Below are 12,145 nucleotides of genomic sequence, written 5' to 3'. Positions count from 1 at the left end.
GTATTTTTGAGGCCTTTGAAGATTGATGGCTTTCCAGTTGTGCGTTAAGCAAAGCTCAAAACACATGTAAACGTGCAGCTCCCACACACCTCTTTCCTCTTCCTTTCTTGGTATCTGCAGACCAGTGACACATGTCAGGGTGGCTGATGGTGGTGTAGGCATACGGGCCCTCTGGGAGCTGATGTATTTTTTTTTTTCCCCAACCCTGCTCTGCCTGCCAGCTAGTAGACACGTAAGGACTCCCTTCCTCCCTAAGGGCACAGTTGGGTCCTTGGAATAAGTGACATCTTGAGAAAGACCAAAGACATCTGAGCTCTTTGTCACACAAGTGCTAACAGAAGATGGGCCACAACAGTTAAAACACTTGAATGGATGGCAGTGTGCTTTTCCCTTGGCTTCGCATACAAAAGAAAATGAAACACCTTGTGCAGGGGGGAAAAAACAGGATTCACTTTTACTGGTTGTTTTAATGAGAATCACTTTGAGCGATCATCACCTTATGTTTCCTACAAGGCCCCAGAGGAAAGCAGCTCTGTGTCTAGGCCTGAACCCCTACCCCTCCAAAGGCCAGGGCTGGGCGTCCACTCGGCTACTCCCCGCCCTCTGCCCGGGTCTGTTCTCCTTCAGGTCCAGGCTCATGGAGCTCCAAGTCAGCAACGCCAGCCAAGCCGCCTCCCCCGACTGGACCCTCACAGTGGGTTAGTGTCTCGGGCTCTCGGTGGAGGCGGGAGGTGGAATGTTAAGGGAGCGGGGACAAGAGGGGGACAGTACAGACGGTTGACTTTCACGGGGCGGGGGGAATACAGTAGCAGTTGAGGATTTAAAAGAGACGTCATTGCAGAAAGAATGTCTTCTTGGCCCCTCTTAATTTTTTGTGTATTTTTTCATTTTTTTAAAATCTTTGGCAGCATAGAACTGATTGTGATCTTCTGATGCATCTCTTGATGTGTTCAGCTTCTTTTTTTTTTTTCCCCTTCTCCCCTCCCTCCCCCAACAGCCACTGCTCCCAGGAAGTATTTCAGCTGTGCACCGACTATTCCACGAGGCACCCTCTTCGCCAAGTGTTTGGATGGCCTACAGGTGGCAGCTTGGCCTCGGCTTTTATCGTCTTTCTGGACCACCCTGTACTTAAGTCCCCGTCCTGTTCTCTACCAATGCCACTCGTCCACAGGAATTTGATGTCAGCCAGCCTCCCTGACGGTTCCTGGCCTGGATGCTGTCACGGCAGGTGGGGGAGCCACCAAGGGGCCATTGAGGATTGGTGCCTGGCTCTCTGGGCAAGAGAGCCAGGGGACACACAGTGGGACCGGAGCCTTCCAGAATGTCTCCTCGGTCAGGTTTTTTTTTGTGTTTGTTTTTGAGGGTGAGGGGATGCGGAGACGGGAGAGCGAAAGTGCTGGGGGCCGAAGCTGGTGCAGGGTGACAGTGCGTCTGGGTAAGGCAAATGAGAGGCAGTGAGGTGATCTCAGAATGGCGTCGAGGTGGTCAGATGGAGGCCGGCTGGCTCACACGAGGGTTCCGGGCTTGGCTTTCTCCTGCCCGTACCACTGGACATCAGCTAGTTCTGGATAGAGGGCGGAGTCCAGGAAGCAGCTGTCACCGTAGCTCCTGCAGGAGACGCAAGAAGAGAGGGGGCGGTCAGCGGAGAATGACACGGGCCGGTCTGCGCTCAGATGTACGTGCTTCTAGGGGGCCCGACCCTGATCGGGAGGAACCAGGCCTGAGACAGAGCTGAATTTATGGAAGGTTCTCGTGGACTGCAGCAAATTCAAGCAGCAGAGACCTAAACCGTGAACGTCTGTGGAGGAGAATGGCGCTAACCCTCACGCAGCGGTCCTGACACTCAGCTGCTTGGGGGAGTTGCCTGGGGGCCCCCAGAACACTTGTGTGTGGGCGGCAGGTTTAACTGGTCCGTGGTGGATTTGAGTGTTGGGAGCTTTCCAAGCCCCCAACTGATTTGCCTGTGCAGCTGAGGCCAGGACCCCTTGGCCTGGATCCCTTCAGAGTTCACACTGGATTTGTATTCTGTCCTGGAAGCACATTTCTGGAAAATGAGGGGATTCAATAGACTGTATTGAATCAGTGCTGTTTAAATAACATACAGTTGTGTGATTATTTAAAAAGCACGGAGGAGTTCCCTTGTGGCTCAGTGGGTTAAGAACCCGACAAGTATCCATGAGGATGTGGGTACGATCCCTGACCTTGATCAGTGGGTTAAGGATCCGGCGTTGCTGTTAGCTGTGCTGCAGGTCACCCAGATGTGGCTCGGATCTGGCATCGCTGTGGTTGTGATATAGGTCAGCAGCTGCAGCTCCGATTTGACCCTTAGCCTGGGAACTTCCATATGCTGAAGGTGCAGCTCTAAAAAGAAAAAAAGTACTGAAAATACATAGGAATGTATATAGAAAAAACTTTTTTAAAAAGTCTGTTGGGGGAGTTCCTGTCGTGGCTCAGGAGTTAACGAATCTGACTAGGAACCATGAGGTTGCGGGTTCGATCCCTGCCCTTGCTCAGTGGGTTAACGTTGCCGTGAGCTGTGGTATAGGTCGCAGACGCGGCTCAGATCCCAAGTTGCTGTGGCTGTGGTGTAGGCCGGCAGCTACAGCTCCGATTCGACCCCTAGCCTGGGAACCTCCCTATGCCATGGGAGCAGCCCAAGAAATGGCAAAAAGAAAAAAGAAAAAAAAAAAAGTCTATTGGGGATGCATCCTGATGTGGACTGGGCAGAGGTACAGTCATCCCTTGGTACCCACAGGGGCGGGGTTCCCAGAGCCCCGTGGATGCCAAAGTCCGAGGAGGCTCAATCCCTGATCGAAAGTGCTGCGGTACAGTTAGTACTGTGTGTGGGCGGTACCTTCACATGTGCGGATCCACATCAGCAGATAGGGAGGGGATAACTGTGTATTTAGTGGGAAAAATCGAAGCAGACCAGGGCAGTTCAAATCTGTTGTTGGAGGGTCCGCTGAAGCCTCATCACGAGGGATCATCATCAGGAAAAAGAGCCCCTGCCCCGTGACCCTAAACCAGCTCTTGCAGGGCAAGCTCCAGATCACCCTTCATCTCACTGCCCAGAGGTGGGAAGTTGCCCAGGAGGTGCCAGAGGCTGCGTAATCAAGCAGTCCCGGTGGCCTGAGCAGAGAGTCCGCCCTCTGTCCTGTCCCCACCTCCTGTGGCTGCGGTGTCCGGGGTTATCTCTGTGCTCATCCTTGGCTTTCAGCTTTCCCCCATCGTCACCTCCGAGGGTTCATTTGTGCCGACTCCTAAAGGGATAAACCCTGGAGGCTTTCACCACAGCCTTCGGTGTGGGGAAGAACATTCCTGTGTCTGACACTGGTTTGTGTCTCTAGCTGAGTAGGTCTGGGCGGTGTTCAGGCTGGGTCTGCAGGTCTGACCTCCCCAGAGCACGTGCTGTTTGGGTGTGGGGGGGGGTAGGAATATCTCTGGGGAAACAGCACAAGGATTTTCCATCAATGTCAGAAGATGATTTCTTCCCCTGATGCTGATCCCGTACCTTGCGCTGGGGTCCTGGTTGGGGGTCGGGGACAGGCAGAGATGCAAAGGAGAGCAGTTGCAAGAGCATCTTTTTTTTGTCTTTCGTTTTTTTAGGGCTGTGCCCAAGGCATACGGAGGACCCCAGGCTGGGGGTTGAATTGGAGCTGCAGCTGCCAGCCTATGCCACAGCCACAGCCACACGGGACCAGAGCCAGGTCTGCGACCTCCATCACAACTCAGAGCAATGCCAGATCCTTAACCCACTGAGCAAGGCCAGGGATCGAACCTAAGTCCTCATGGATGCTCATCAGATTCGTTTCTGCTGAGCCACGATGGGAACTCCTCAAGAGCATCTTAAACACAACCCTGTGAACCAGTTTATGGCTGAGAATAAGCAGCCACTGATATTTTTCTATTGAATTTACTGACTTCTCTACCAGCAAACAGATGAAGGCATACTGGATTTTGTGACTGTTTCTCATCTGGTTTTTAAAAAACCCATTAACGCTAGTTGATAAAAGAACAGTTGGATCCTAACCATGTTTCTGGAAGTTGGAATAAATGAAGGTCACCTGCTCCGCTGCGGAGAAGACACGTAACATTTTTCATGCACCAAAGCTAAGTTCTGAATAGCCTTGCCTCTCTTTTTCTTCCTTCTGCTAAGAATTACCCCCGGCTGAAGTTTGCCTTTTTTTAAAATTTTTTATTTTTTTAAATTTTTTTCCTCTGTACAGCATGGGGACCAAGTTACATATACATGTATACATTCTTTTTCCTCCCATTGTTGTATTGCAATGTAAGTATCTAGACATAGTTCTGAATGCTACACAGCAGGATCTCATTGAAGTTTGCATTTCTAAGAGCTGTGCTGGGTAACAATTCCTGGAGACGCCGGGTGGGTGACTGACATCTCAAAGGCATAGGGAAGGGGTGAGGGTTCCTCTAAGACGGCCTTTTCTTTCCTAAATTCAGGTCTTTCACAGTGTCTGCAGGCCTCCTGAGATGAACGGGGTGTTTGGGGATTGACAAAAAAGGATACGTGTGCTTTGAATTGCTCCCCGGGCTACATTTCTGTTCTTGTAAAGACTAGGTTTGTAAGACAAAGACAGTTTCTAATTCCACAAGGAACTGGGCTGCAACTTGAGTGAAGTTGACTTTTTTTTCCTATCTTTTTTTTGGGGGGGGGGCTCTTTTTAGGACCCTACCCACAACATATGGAGGTTCCCAGGCTAGGGGTTGAATCAGAGCTGTAGCCGCTGGCCTGCACCACAGCCGCAGCCATGTGAGATCCAAGCCACGTCTTCAACCTACACCACAGCTCACGGCAACGCCAGGGATCGAACCTGAGTCTTCATGGGTACGAGTCGGGTTTGTTAACTGCTGAGTCACAATGGGAACTCCGACAGCTTTTTCTGTTTGTTTTTTTAAAGTGTGGAGGCAGCCATGGCATCTGAGGGAAACGGCTGATTTCAAGCTCCCTCCGTTTGGTTGACGTGTCCAACTTTATTTGGGATTTGGACAAAGACAGACTGTCTTCTGGTGAGTACTCTTTTTGGTTCCTGAATGAGAATGTACTTGGTTTAGATTTAAACGTGTAGTTTTCCTGAGCACAAAACTAAAAAATTGGAAGGCAGGTGGCGAGCACCTAAGGAGACACAACTGTCTCCACAATACAGGAGGCTCCCAGGTCAGGATAAGGTGGTCACAGACAAGCAAGGTTCACAACAGGTCGCTGACCACCTGCAAGAACATTCCTTGTAATGAGGGACACCCGCTCCCGGGTCCGGCATCCAGGGCCGAAAAAGAAGCCTCTTGTGAAAGGGCAGCTGTCAAACAAAACCCGGACCCCAGCCCTAAGCACACCCCTCAGGCCATCTTAGGATTCTTTTCTGTGCTCTAGGAAAGACTCCAAAGACGGGATCCCAGTCCTCTGAATGCTTTAAGGGTGCCCCTCCCACCTCAGGACACCCCCCACCCCCGCCCCAGCGGTTTTGTGTGAAAAGAGACAATGGTCTCTCTGTGTGCACACCGACCCATCGTACTCAAGACAAACTAGAACAAACGGCGGGGTCACCGTGAGGAATGGGCCCATCAGCCTTGTTCATGCGAGGAAGTGCACTCCAAGTTCCCTGGGGGGTGCAGTGGCTTGAGGATCTGGCATTGTCACGGCTGTGATGCAGTTTGTAACTGCAGCCCAGCTTTGATCCCTGGCCTGGGAACTTTCACAGGCTGTGGGTTGGTTTGGCCACAAAAAAAGAAAGGAAAGCAGTGCGCTCAAAAGAGGGCTCCCCCGATCGAGCAAGTGGAAGGGGAACCTGTTGTGCTTGGAAGCCTCCAAAATTCCCAAACAGCTTCACGGGCAGATTCATTGCACGAGGCTAATCCAAACATTAAAGGGTACAGAGAGACCAAAACTAAAAGACTGGGACACTGGCAGTAGCCCCCACTGCTCCCCTCTCGACCAGGAGCAGGGTTGGTTGCGCCCCCCAACCCTCCTCCTGATCATCCCGCCGCCTGAGGACACTGTGCACCTGTAAACAAAAGCCCCCCACATCTCTCCTCCAAGGAGGACCCCGGCTGAGCTCTCGCAGGGTTGATGGGACTCTGAGGGACTGTCCTGTAGCTGCTACCAACGGTCCTGCTGTTACTCCCTTCAATAGCCAAGCAGAAACGAGTATGAAAATGAATGGAAAACCTTGCCCAATTCTGGGAGACACTGGAGCTACCCTCTCCACTTTATTATTATCAATGTTTGCTTTTTAGGGCCGCACCTTCGGCATATGGAGGTTTCCAGGCTAGGGGCCAAATTGGAGCTGCAGCCGCCGGCCGACGCCATGGCCCCAAGAACACGGGCTCCACGCCTCATCTTCGGCCTACACCACAGCTCAGGGCAACACCAGATCCTTAACCCACCGAGCGAGGCCAGGGATCGAACCTCATCCTCAAGGACACTATGTTGAGTTCGTAACGTGCTGAGCCACATCGGGAGCTCCTTTACTCTGCACTTTAAGCCCTACTCGCTCCGGAGCCTGCAGGTGCGATCTGGTACAGGTGAGAAATCCCAACAGCACCGGCTCCCCTGCATCTGCAGTGCTCCATTGAGAAAGGTCAGCTTTCATGTCCTTTCCTTTCCACATCCTGACCCACTGGATGAGCGTTCCTGTCCCTGGGACAGCTGTTGCCTCCGTATTTGTCTCATCTTTTGTGTCCTGACTTTGGTGATGTCGGTGGGGAAGGGGGGGAAGATGTGATCGAAATGGAAGTAGCCCCCCATTGGTGGCTGCGTGCCCTGCGAGGGGCGCCGGCCCTTGGGGACTGACTAGGTCGGTCTTCCTGGCTGTCCCTGGGACTGGCTCTGCACCCTCCTTGGGAAGGCCCCTTGCGTCCATGGGGTCTTTCAGTGCTGCCCAGAATATTTATCGTTTGTCCCCCTGACAAGATACTGGAAAGGCTTGTTTCAGCAGCTCTCTGGTCACAAATTGGCCAAACTGGAAGCTGATATTCAGAGCCTGTAGGAACTTTTTTTTTTAATCTCCTAAATCTAAGTGAACCCATGTGCCCAGAGAGAAAGGAAAACATTCCGGAGACAAAGCGCTACCTGCAGGGCGCAGGAATCTTCTGCTCTGTTGGTTGAAGAGCATCTCCCTGATCTAAAGCAGCAAACAGAAGACAGTGTAGTTGGGTGGGAGGGACAGGCTGTGACGTCCGTCACCCTGAAGCCTCATTCCCCAACTGTCCCTGTTTTAGAAAGCTGGGCTTGGCAGGGACAGAAATGCAGCTCCAGAAGCAACTCAAAGCCCCTCTATCCTGTGCAGCAGTCCCAGAACGTTCCCTGATGATCACAAAAGGTTGCAGAGCCTGTAAAAGACCTGGACTAGGGAAAGAAAAGTCCCTTTCGGAGGAACCTGCACTCTTTTCCTGTGCCTCTGAGATGTGACTGTCCCACCTGACCTCTCCAGGAACTGGTCCCAGGCCAGCTTCTTAGAAATGCAAACTTCTTGCCAGAAGGAGGAAAAAAAAGGAGAAGGCTATTTGGAACTTAGGTGAATGAAAAATCTTAAGTGTCTTTTCCACAAACAGTAATGAACGACAAAGGGTTTGCCATCGGAGCAGGTAACCTTCACTCACTCCAACGTCCAGAAACGGGATTTGGATAAAACTGTTCTTCTACAAACTAATGAGTTTTGCATTGTTGTACTTATCTCATGGCTAAAATTTTACAACAAAAGCTTTACGATCTCTGCATCTGTCTGTCTATGTGTGTATGTTGCAAATTTGTAATGTTTTCCTACCTCTGAATGCTACTGCCAAAATTAATTTGTAAAAGAGCATATTTAATTGGCTGAACCATTAAGGGCTTACCCAATTATGTATTCTAAACCTGAGAAATACAGAAACTTAACCCGGATGTTTTTCAAGTTCACATGGTTTAGGAAACATCTTGAGTGAAAAAAAGCTAGCGTACGTTTGTTGGTCTAATCCAAGTAGGTATGTTAAATACAATGCAGACACGTACAACGTTTATTCTGGGTCAAATAAGTTCATGTTATCTCTGTTCCAAAATGTGTCAGCAAGGAAGCTAACGTCAGACGCTGGCTAGCTGTTTAATGTCTCGAGAAATTTTCAGACGCAACACAATTGTTGAGAACAAGTGAACAAATAAATGTGTACTGGGCGTGACCTGTTAGGTTTCTCACTGGGTGGAAGCTTTTGCCTACCGATAAGCGACTGCCTCTTTTATAGCAAAGAAATTACTTCAAAACACCATCCTTATATGCGGCGCCCCCATCATTTTTGCACAGTGACCGTGGCGCTCATTTTCCTGGTCAGGTAATCCAAGAACTCTGCAGAGTCCTTCTGTTACAGAGGCTGCATTCAGGACTAATGGAAAAGACGAATGACGTCGTGAAAGCCCAGTGAGGCAACGTTTCTGAGACTTTGCAACTTCCCTTGATGAAGGTGCTGTCATGGTCCTTTCCAACCTCAAGTCCTCGCCTTTTGCAAAACATATGCTCACTCCCTATGAAATAGTATTCCACGCCTCGGCCTCATTCTCCATACTCTGACCCTCAAACTGCCCAACAGGACCTATTAAAAATAAATCACTAGTCACCTATTCTCTATTCCTCCTACAGGTTCAAGAAGCTTATGAACAAGAATACACCCTGACCCTTGCCTGACTTCCTGGAGAATTTTCCACTGGAAAAGACAGTGATGAAAGGACTCCTGCCTCCCCCCGGGAAGGGTGTTTTCTGGTACCGCTCACCAGTTCCTACATGGCTGAACTTGAAGGCATCTGCCCCAACAGAGAGGAGTCACGGGACGAGCAAAGCCACCGATGATCTGACTCAAGACCTCCTGGCCCCAGAAGTGGACGACACCGGGTGTGGACAGCTGTCCCCAGATGCTGGACCAGGCCTGTACCTGTCTTGATTTCTGCCATGTTCACCTGTACTGTGAAAATCACCATCGCCCGATGCCTCCACTCCCCTGTAGGTTTGTTCTGCCTCCTGTTGGCCCCTTTCCGTCGCTCCCCGCTCCCCGATCTGGACGGCTTTGCCTGCATCTCCTGGGCGCCAGGCCAGGGAGGTCATCTTTCATTCTTGTGCCTTTGCCGTTTAGAACTGCAGGAGTGCCCGTGGTGGCTCAGTGGTTAACAAATCCGACTGGGAGCCATGAGGTTGTGGGTTCAATCCCTGGCCTTGCTCAGTGGGTTAAGCATCTGGCGTTGCCGTGAGCTGTGGTGTAGGGTCGCGGATGTGGCTCGGATCCCTCATTGCTGTGGCTCTGGCATGGGCTGGTGGCTACAGCTCTGATTCAACCCCTAGCCTGGGAACCTCCATGTGCTGCAGGTGTAGCCTTAAAAAAAAATAGAACTCCGGTGTGGCCCATGGTGCTGGGGCTGCCTGTCCTGTAACATGATTTTTCTTCTCTCCCTGATGCTGTCATAAACACCACCTGAAGGCCCCCCCCCTCCTTTTTTTTTGGCTTTTCGGTTGGATTTGGTTCTGCCTGGCCGACTCCACACTAACATCTTGTTATGTGCATGTGTCCCCTCATTCTTATGGTGACCTAAGCCAGGTTTCAAACATCAGTTCCTCACCTCAGGAGAGCTGTCACACGGATGGGGTTTAGTGCGCACTTCCATGGGAAGCAATGTCAACCAAGCGATGGTCAACCTTCTGGGTCATTTGTATGGAAGCATGTTTTTAATCCAAGTAAGTATTCTAGAAATGGAGTGAAATTCCTAGAAATGTGATATGTCTTGGCATAATGTTATTGCTCCTAATCTTAAAATGCCGTCTATCACAGAAACAACCAAACTTCCTTTGTCAATTCTAAGTGAACTCTCATTAGATCGTTAGCAGCAGGCATTAAGTCTTTTGTCATTTACAATTATTGTTTTACTCGGACTTTTTTTTTTTTTTTTTAAGCTTTTCTTTGCTTTTTAGGGTTGTACCCATGGCATACGGAGGTTCCCAGGCTAGGGGTCGAATCAGGGCTATACCTGCCGGCCTACACCATAGCCACAGCAATGCAGGATCCAAGCCTCATCTGCAACCTACAGCACAGCTCACAGTAACACGGGATCCTTAATCCACTGAACGAGGCTAGGGATCGAATGCACAACCGCATGGATACTAGTTGGGTTCGTTAACCACTGAGCCATGAAGGGAACTCTCTACTCTGATGCTTTTTTTGCAAAAGTGATTCATGGAAAGGAACCTACCAAGAACTCTTGACCACCAGCACGGCTGCCATACTACGCGGTATCAGGCCTTGGGTATACATTTTACCACTGATGAAGGTTCCCCTTGACCTCTGGTCTCGTGCCAAAGCTGGAGACCTCGAATCAGACTGACTAGGAAGAGAAGTGGCTGCCGCCGAGGTAGACTGCTTCCTCTCCAGATGGCAGGCGAAGGACATCTCTCTCCCATCCTCCTGCCCTCTCTGACCATCCTTTTCCTAACACTGACACCGTGAGGGTGTTCCTTTTTTGTCCATCTTTTCGCTTGGCCTTGTCCTGGAAAGATACTGCCATTGTTCACATATCTCGGGCCATTGCAAGGCGGGGGGTGATAAATTCAACCTCCAAACAACTGTTTGATTGACCTCTCTGCTGCTGATGACATGGGTCTGCCCATCACAGAGCTCTGCCTGGTTTCCACTGTCTCTGTTTCTCTGGGTCAAGCTCAGCCAGCACCCCCTCCCTCTACTGTATCCAACTCCCTAACCCTGGGGGTTTGTTTCTGTGTCTCTGGTTAACAACCCCGGGGAACCTTGCATCCAGGCCCTGTGCAAAGACAGGGACACAAGGCAAGGCAAGCAGACTAAAACCCATGTGCCGTGTACAGACCCTTCAATTCTACTGGCCTCCAGGCAGTCATCTTTTGAAGGCTTGAGCCACAGCCTGCAACACAAATTACCAGGAAGCACTCACGATGCAAAATTTGCTTCCCCTGGCAGGTCCCTGCTGCCCTGGCTGCGAGGTGGCACACGTGAAGCTCTGATCAGGAATCTCTCCTCAACTCTTCAAGAAATTGCAGAATCTGTTGCTAAAGCAATAGCTGCCCAACAAAAATCCCTCGACTTTCAGGCCAAAGTTGTTCTTGAAAAGACAGCCCCTTGACTGTCCTGTAGCTGAGCAAGGTGTCTGTGCTGTGACCAACACCACTGCTGCACCTGGGCCGACGCTTCTGGGGAGGTTGAGACTCAGCTCCGGAAGATCACAAAACTAGCCAGGTAGCCTTACAAAGGGACTCCTTCAATGGTCTCTTTCTTGGATTCACTTGGTTCTGATTAGTCTGGGTCTTGGGGAACCATGGCTCCGAAGTCGACTCCAGGCACTGGGCATGCCTCGGCTTAGTCAGCACAGGGGCCACCCTCGTGTGCTGTGTTCTCTCAAAAGCTTCCAACGCAACTTTGCAGCCACCAAGTAAATGAGCTCCCTCAGAAGAGAACAGCAGAAAAAGAACGAAGAGACGGTCTCCTTAAAAAACCTGACCCAATGTCACAAACCACGACCACCACACAGAGATTCAGCAAAACCTGGGAAGAGTCCCAGAGCAGCAGCTGGAAGCAGCACGCATACATTTTGACCACCTCTCTTAGGCTGAGAGTCTGCTGAAAAGGCGGACATTGTTAACAAGACAACAGGTCCAAAATGAAGTCACTTAGGCTAAGCTCCACATCACCAAACCAAGACCTGGCTTCACTGCATCAGCTGTGAAATGGAATCCTGAACCCAGCCCGTCCCGACGCGCCTGCTCATCGCTAGTGAGGGCGTCTGCCTGACGGAGCCCTGGCCAGAACCAGCCCACCTCTCACCTGGGACAACTTCCCTGATCCTGCTCCCTCCTGCCTGTTAGTCCCCTTTTGTTCAGCTCCTCAGAGCTCCTATCTGCTCGACTGGATGCGGCCTGACTCATAAGTCACTGAAATAAAGCCGCTAAGATCTTGCAAATTTACTCAATTTTTTTTTTTTTTTGTCTTTTTAGGGGCTGCACCCGTGGCATATGGCGGCTCGCAGGCTAGGGGTTGACTTGGAGCTACAGCTGCTGGCCTACACCACAGCCACAGCAACACAAGGTCTGAGCCACGTCTGCGACCTACCCTCCAGCTCATGGCAAGGCTGGATCCTTAACTCACTGAG

At 50.8% G+C, this 12,145-nt stretch overlaps 1 protein-coding gene and 1 long non-coding RNA gene across 5 annotated transcripts in view; one reads left to right on the top strand and one right to left on the bottom strand.

Moving 5' to 3' along the window:
• Positions 1–426: 426 nt before the first annotated feature.
• FRMD4A (FERM domain containing 4A) overlaps positions 427–12,145 on the bottom strand; it is a 358,568-nt gene continuing 346,849 nt past the window's right edge. For both annotated transcript variants that reach the window (XM_047755369.1, XM_047755370.1), the window contains exon 23: positions 427–1,608. In XM_047755369.1, the coding sequence (XP_047611325.1) occupies positions 1,506–1,608 (103 nt within the window). In that variant the 3' untranslated portion in view covers positions 427–1,505. The remainder of the gene's footprint in view (positions 1,609–12,145) is intronic.
• Positions 4,876–11,960, top strand: LOC125112894 (uncharacterized). 3 transcript variants are annotated; one of them, XR_007131291.1, is made up of 4 exons: positions 4,876–5,031; positions 8,628–8,984; positions 9,574–9,710; positions 10,960–11,960. It is a non-coding gene; the product is annotated as an uncharacterized LOC125112894 (long non-coding RNA). The 3 variants fall into 3 exon arrangements; XR_007131293.1 differs by having other exon boundaries at positions 8,628–8,988; XR_007131292.1 differs by having other exon boundaries at positions 7,308–8,984.

This window comes from Phacochoerus africanus, chromosome 12 (assembly GCF_016906955.1).
Source record: "Phacochoerus africanus isolate WHEZ1 chromosome 12, ROS_Pafr_v1, whole genome shotgun sequence".
In the NCBI taxonomy this organism is placed as follows: Eukaryota; Metazoa; Chordata; class Mammalia; order Artiodactyla; family Suidae; genus Phacochoerus; species Phacochoerus africanus.
The sequence above is the reverse complement of the archived record's forward strand: the minus strand, read 5'-3'. Positions and strand labels throughout refer to the sequence as shown.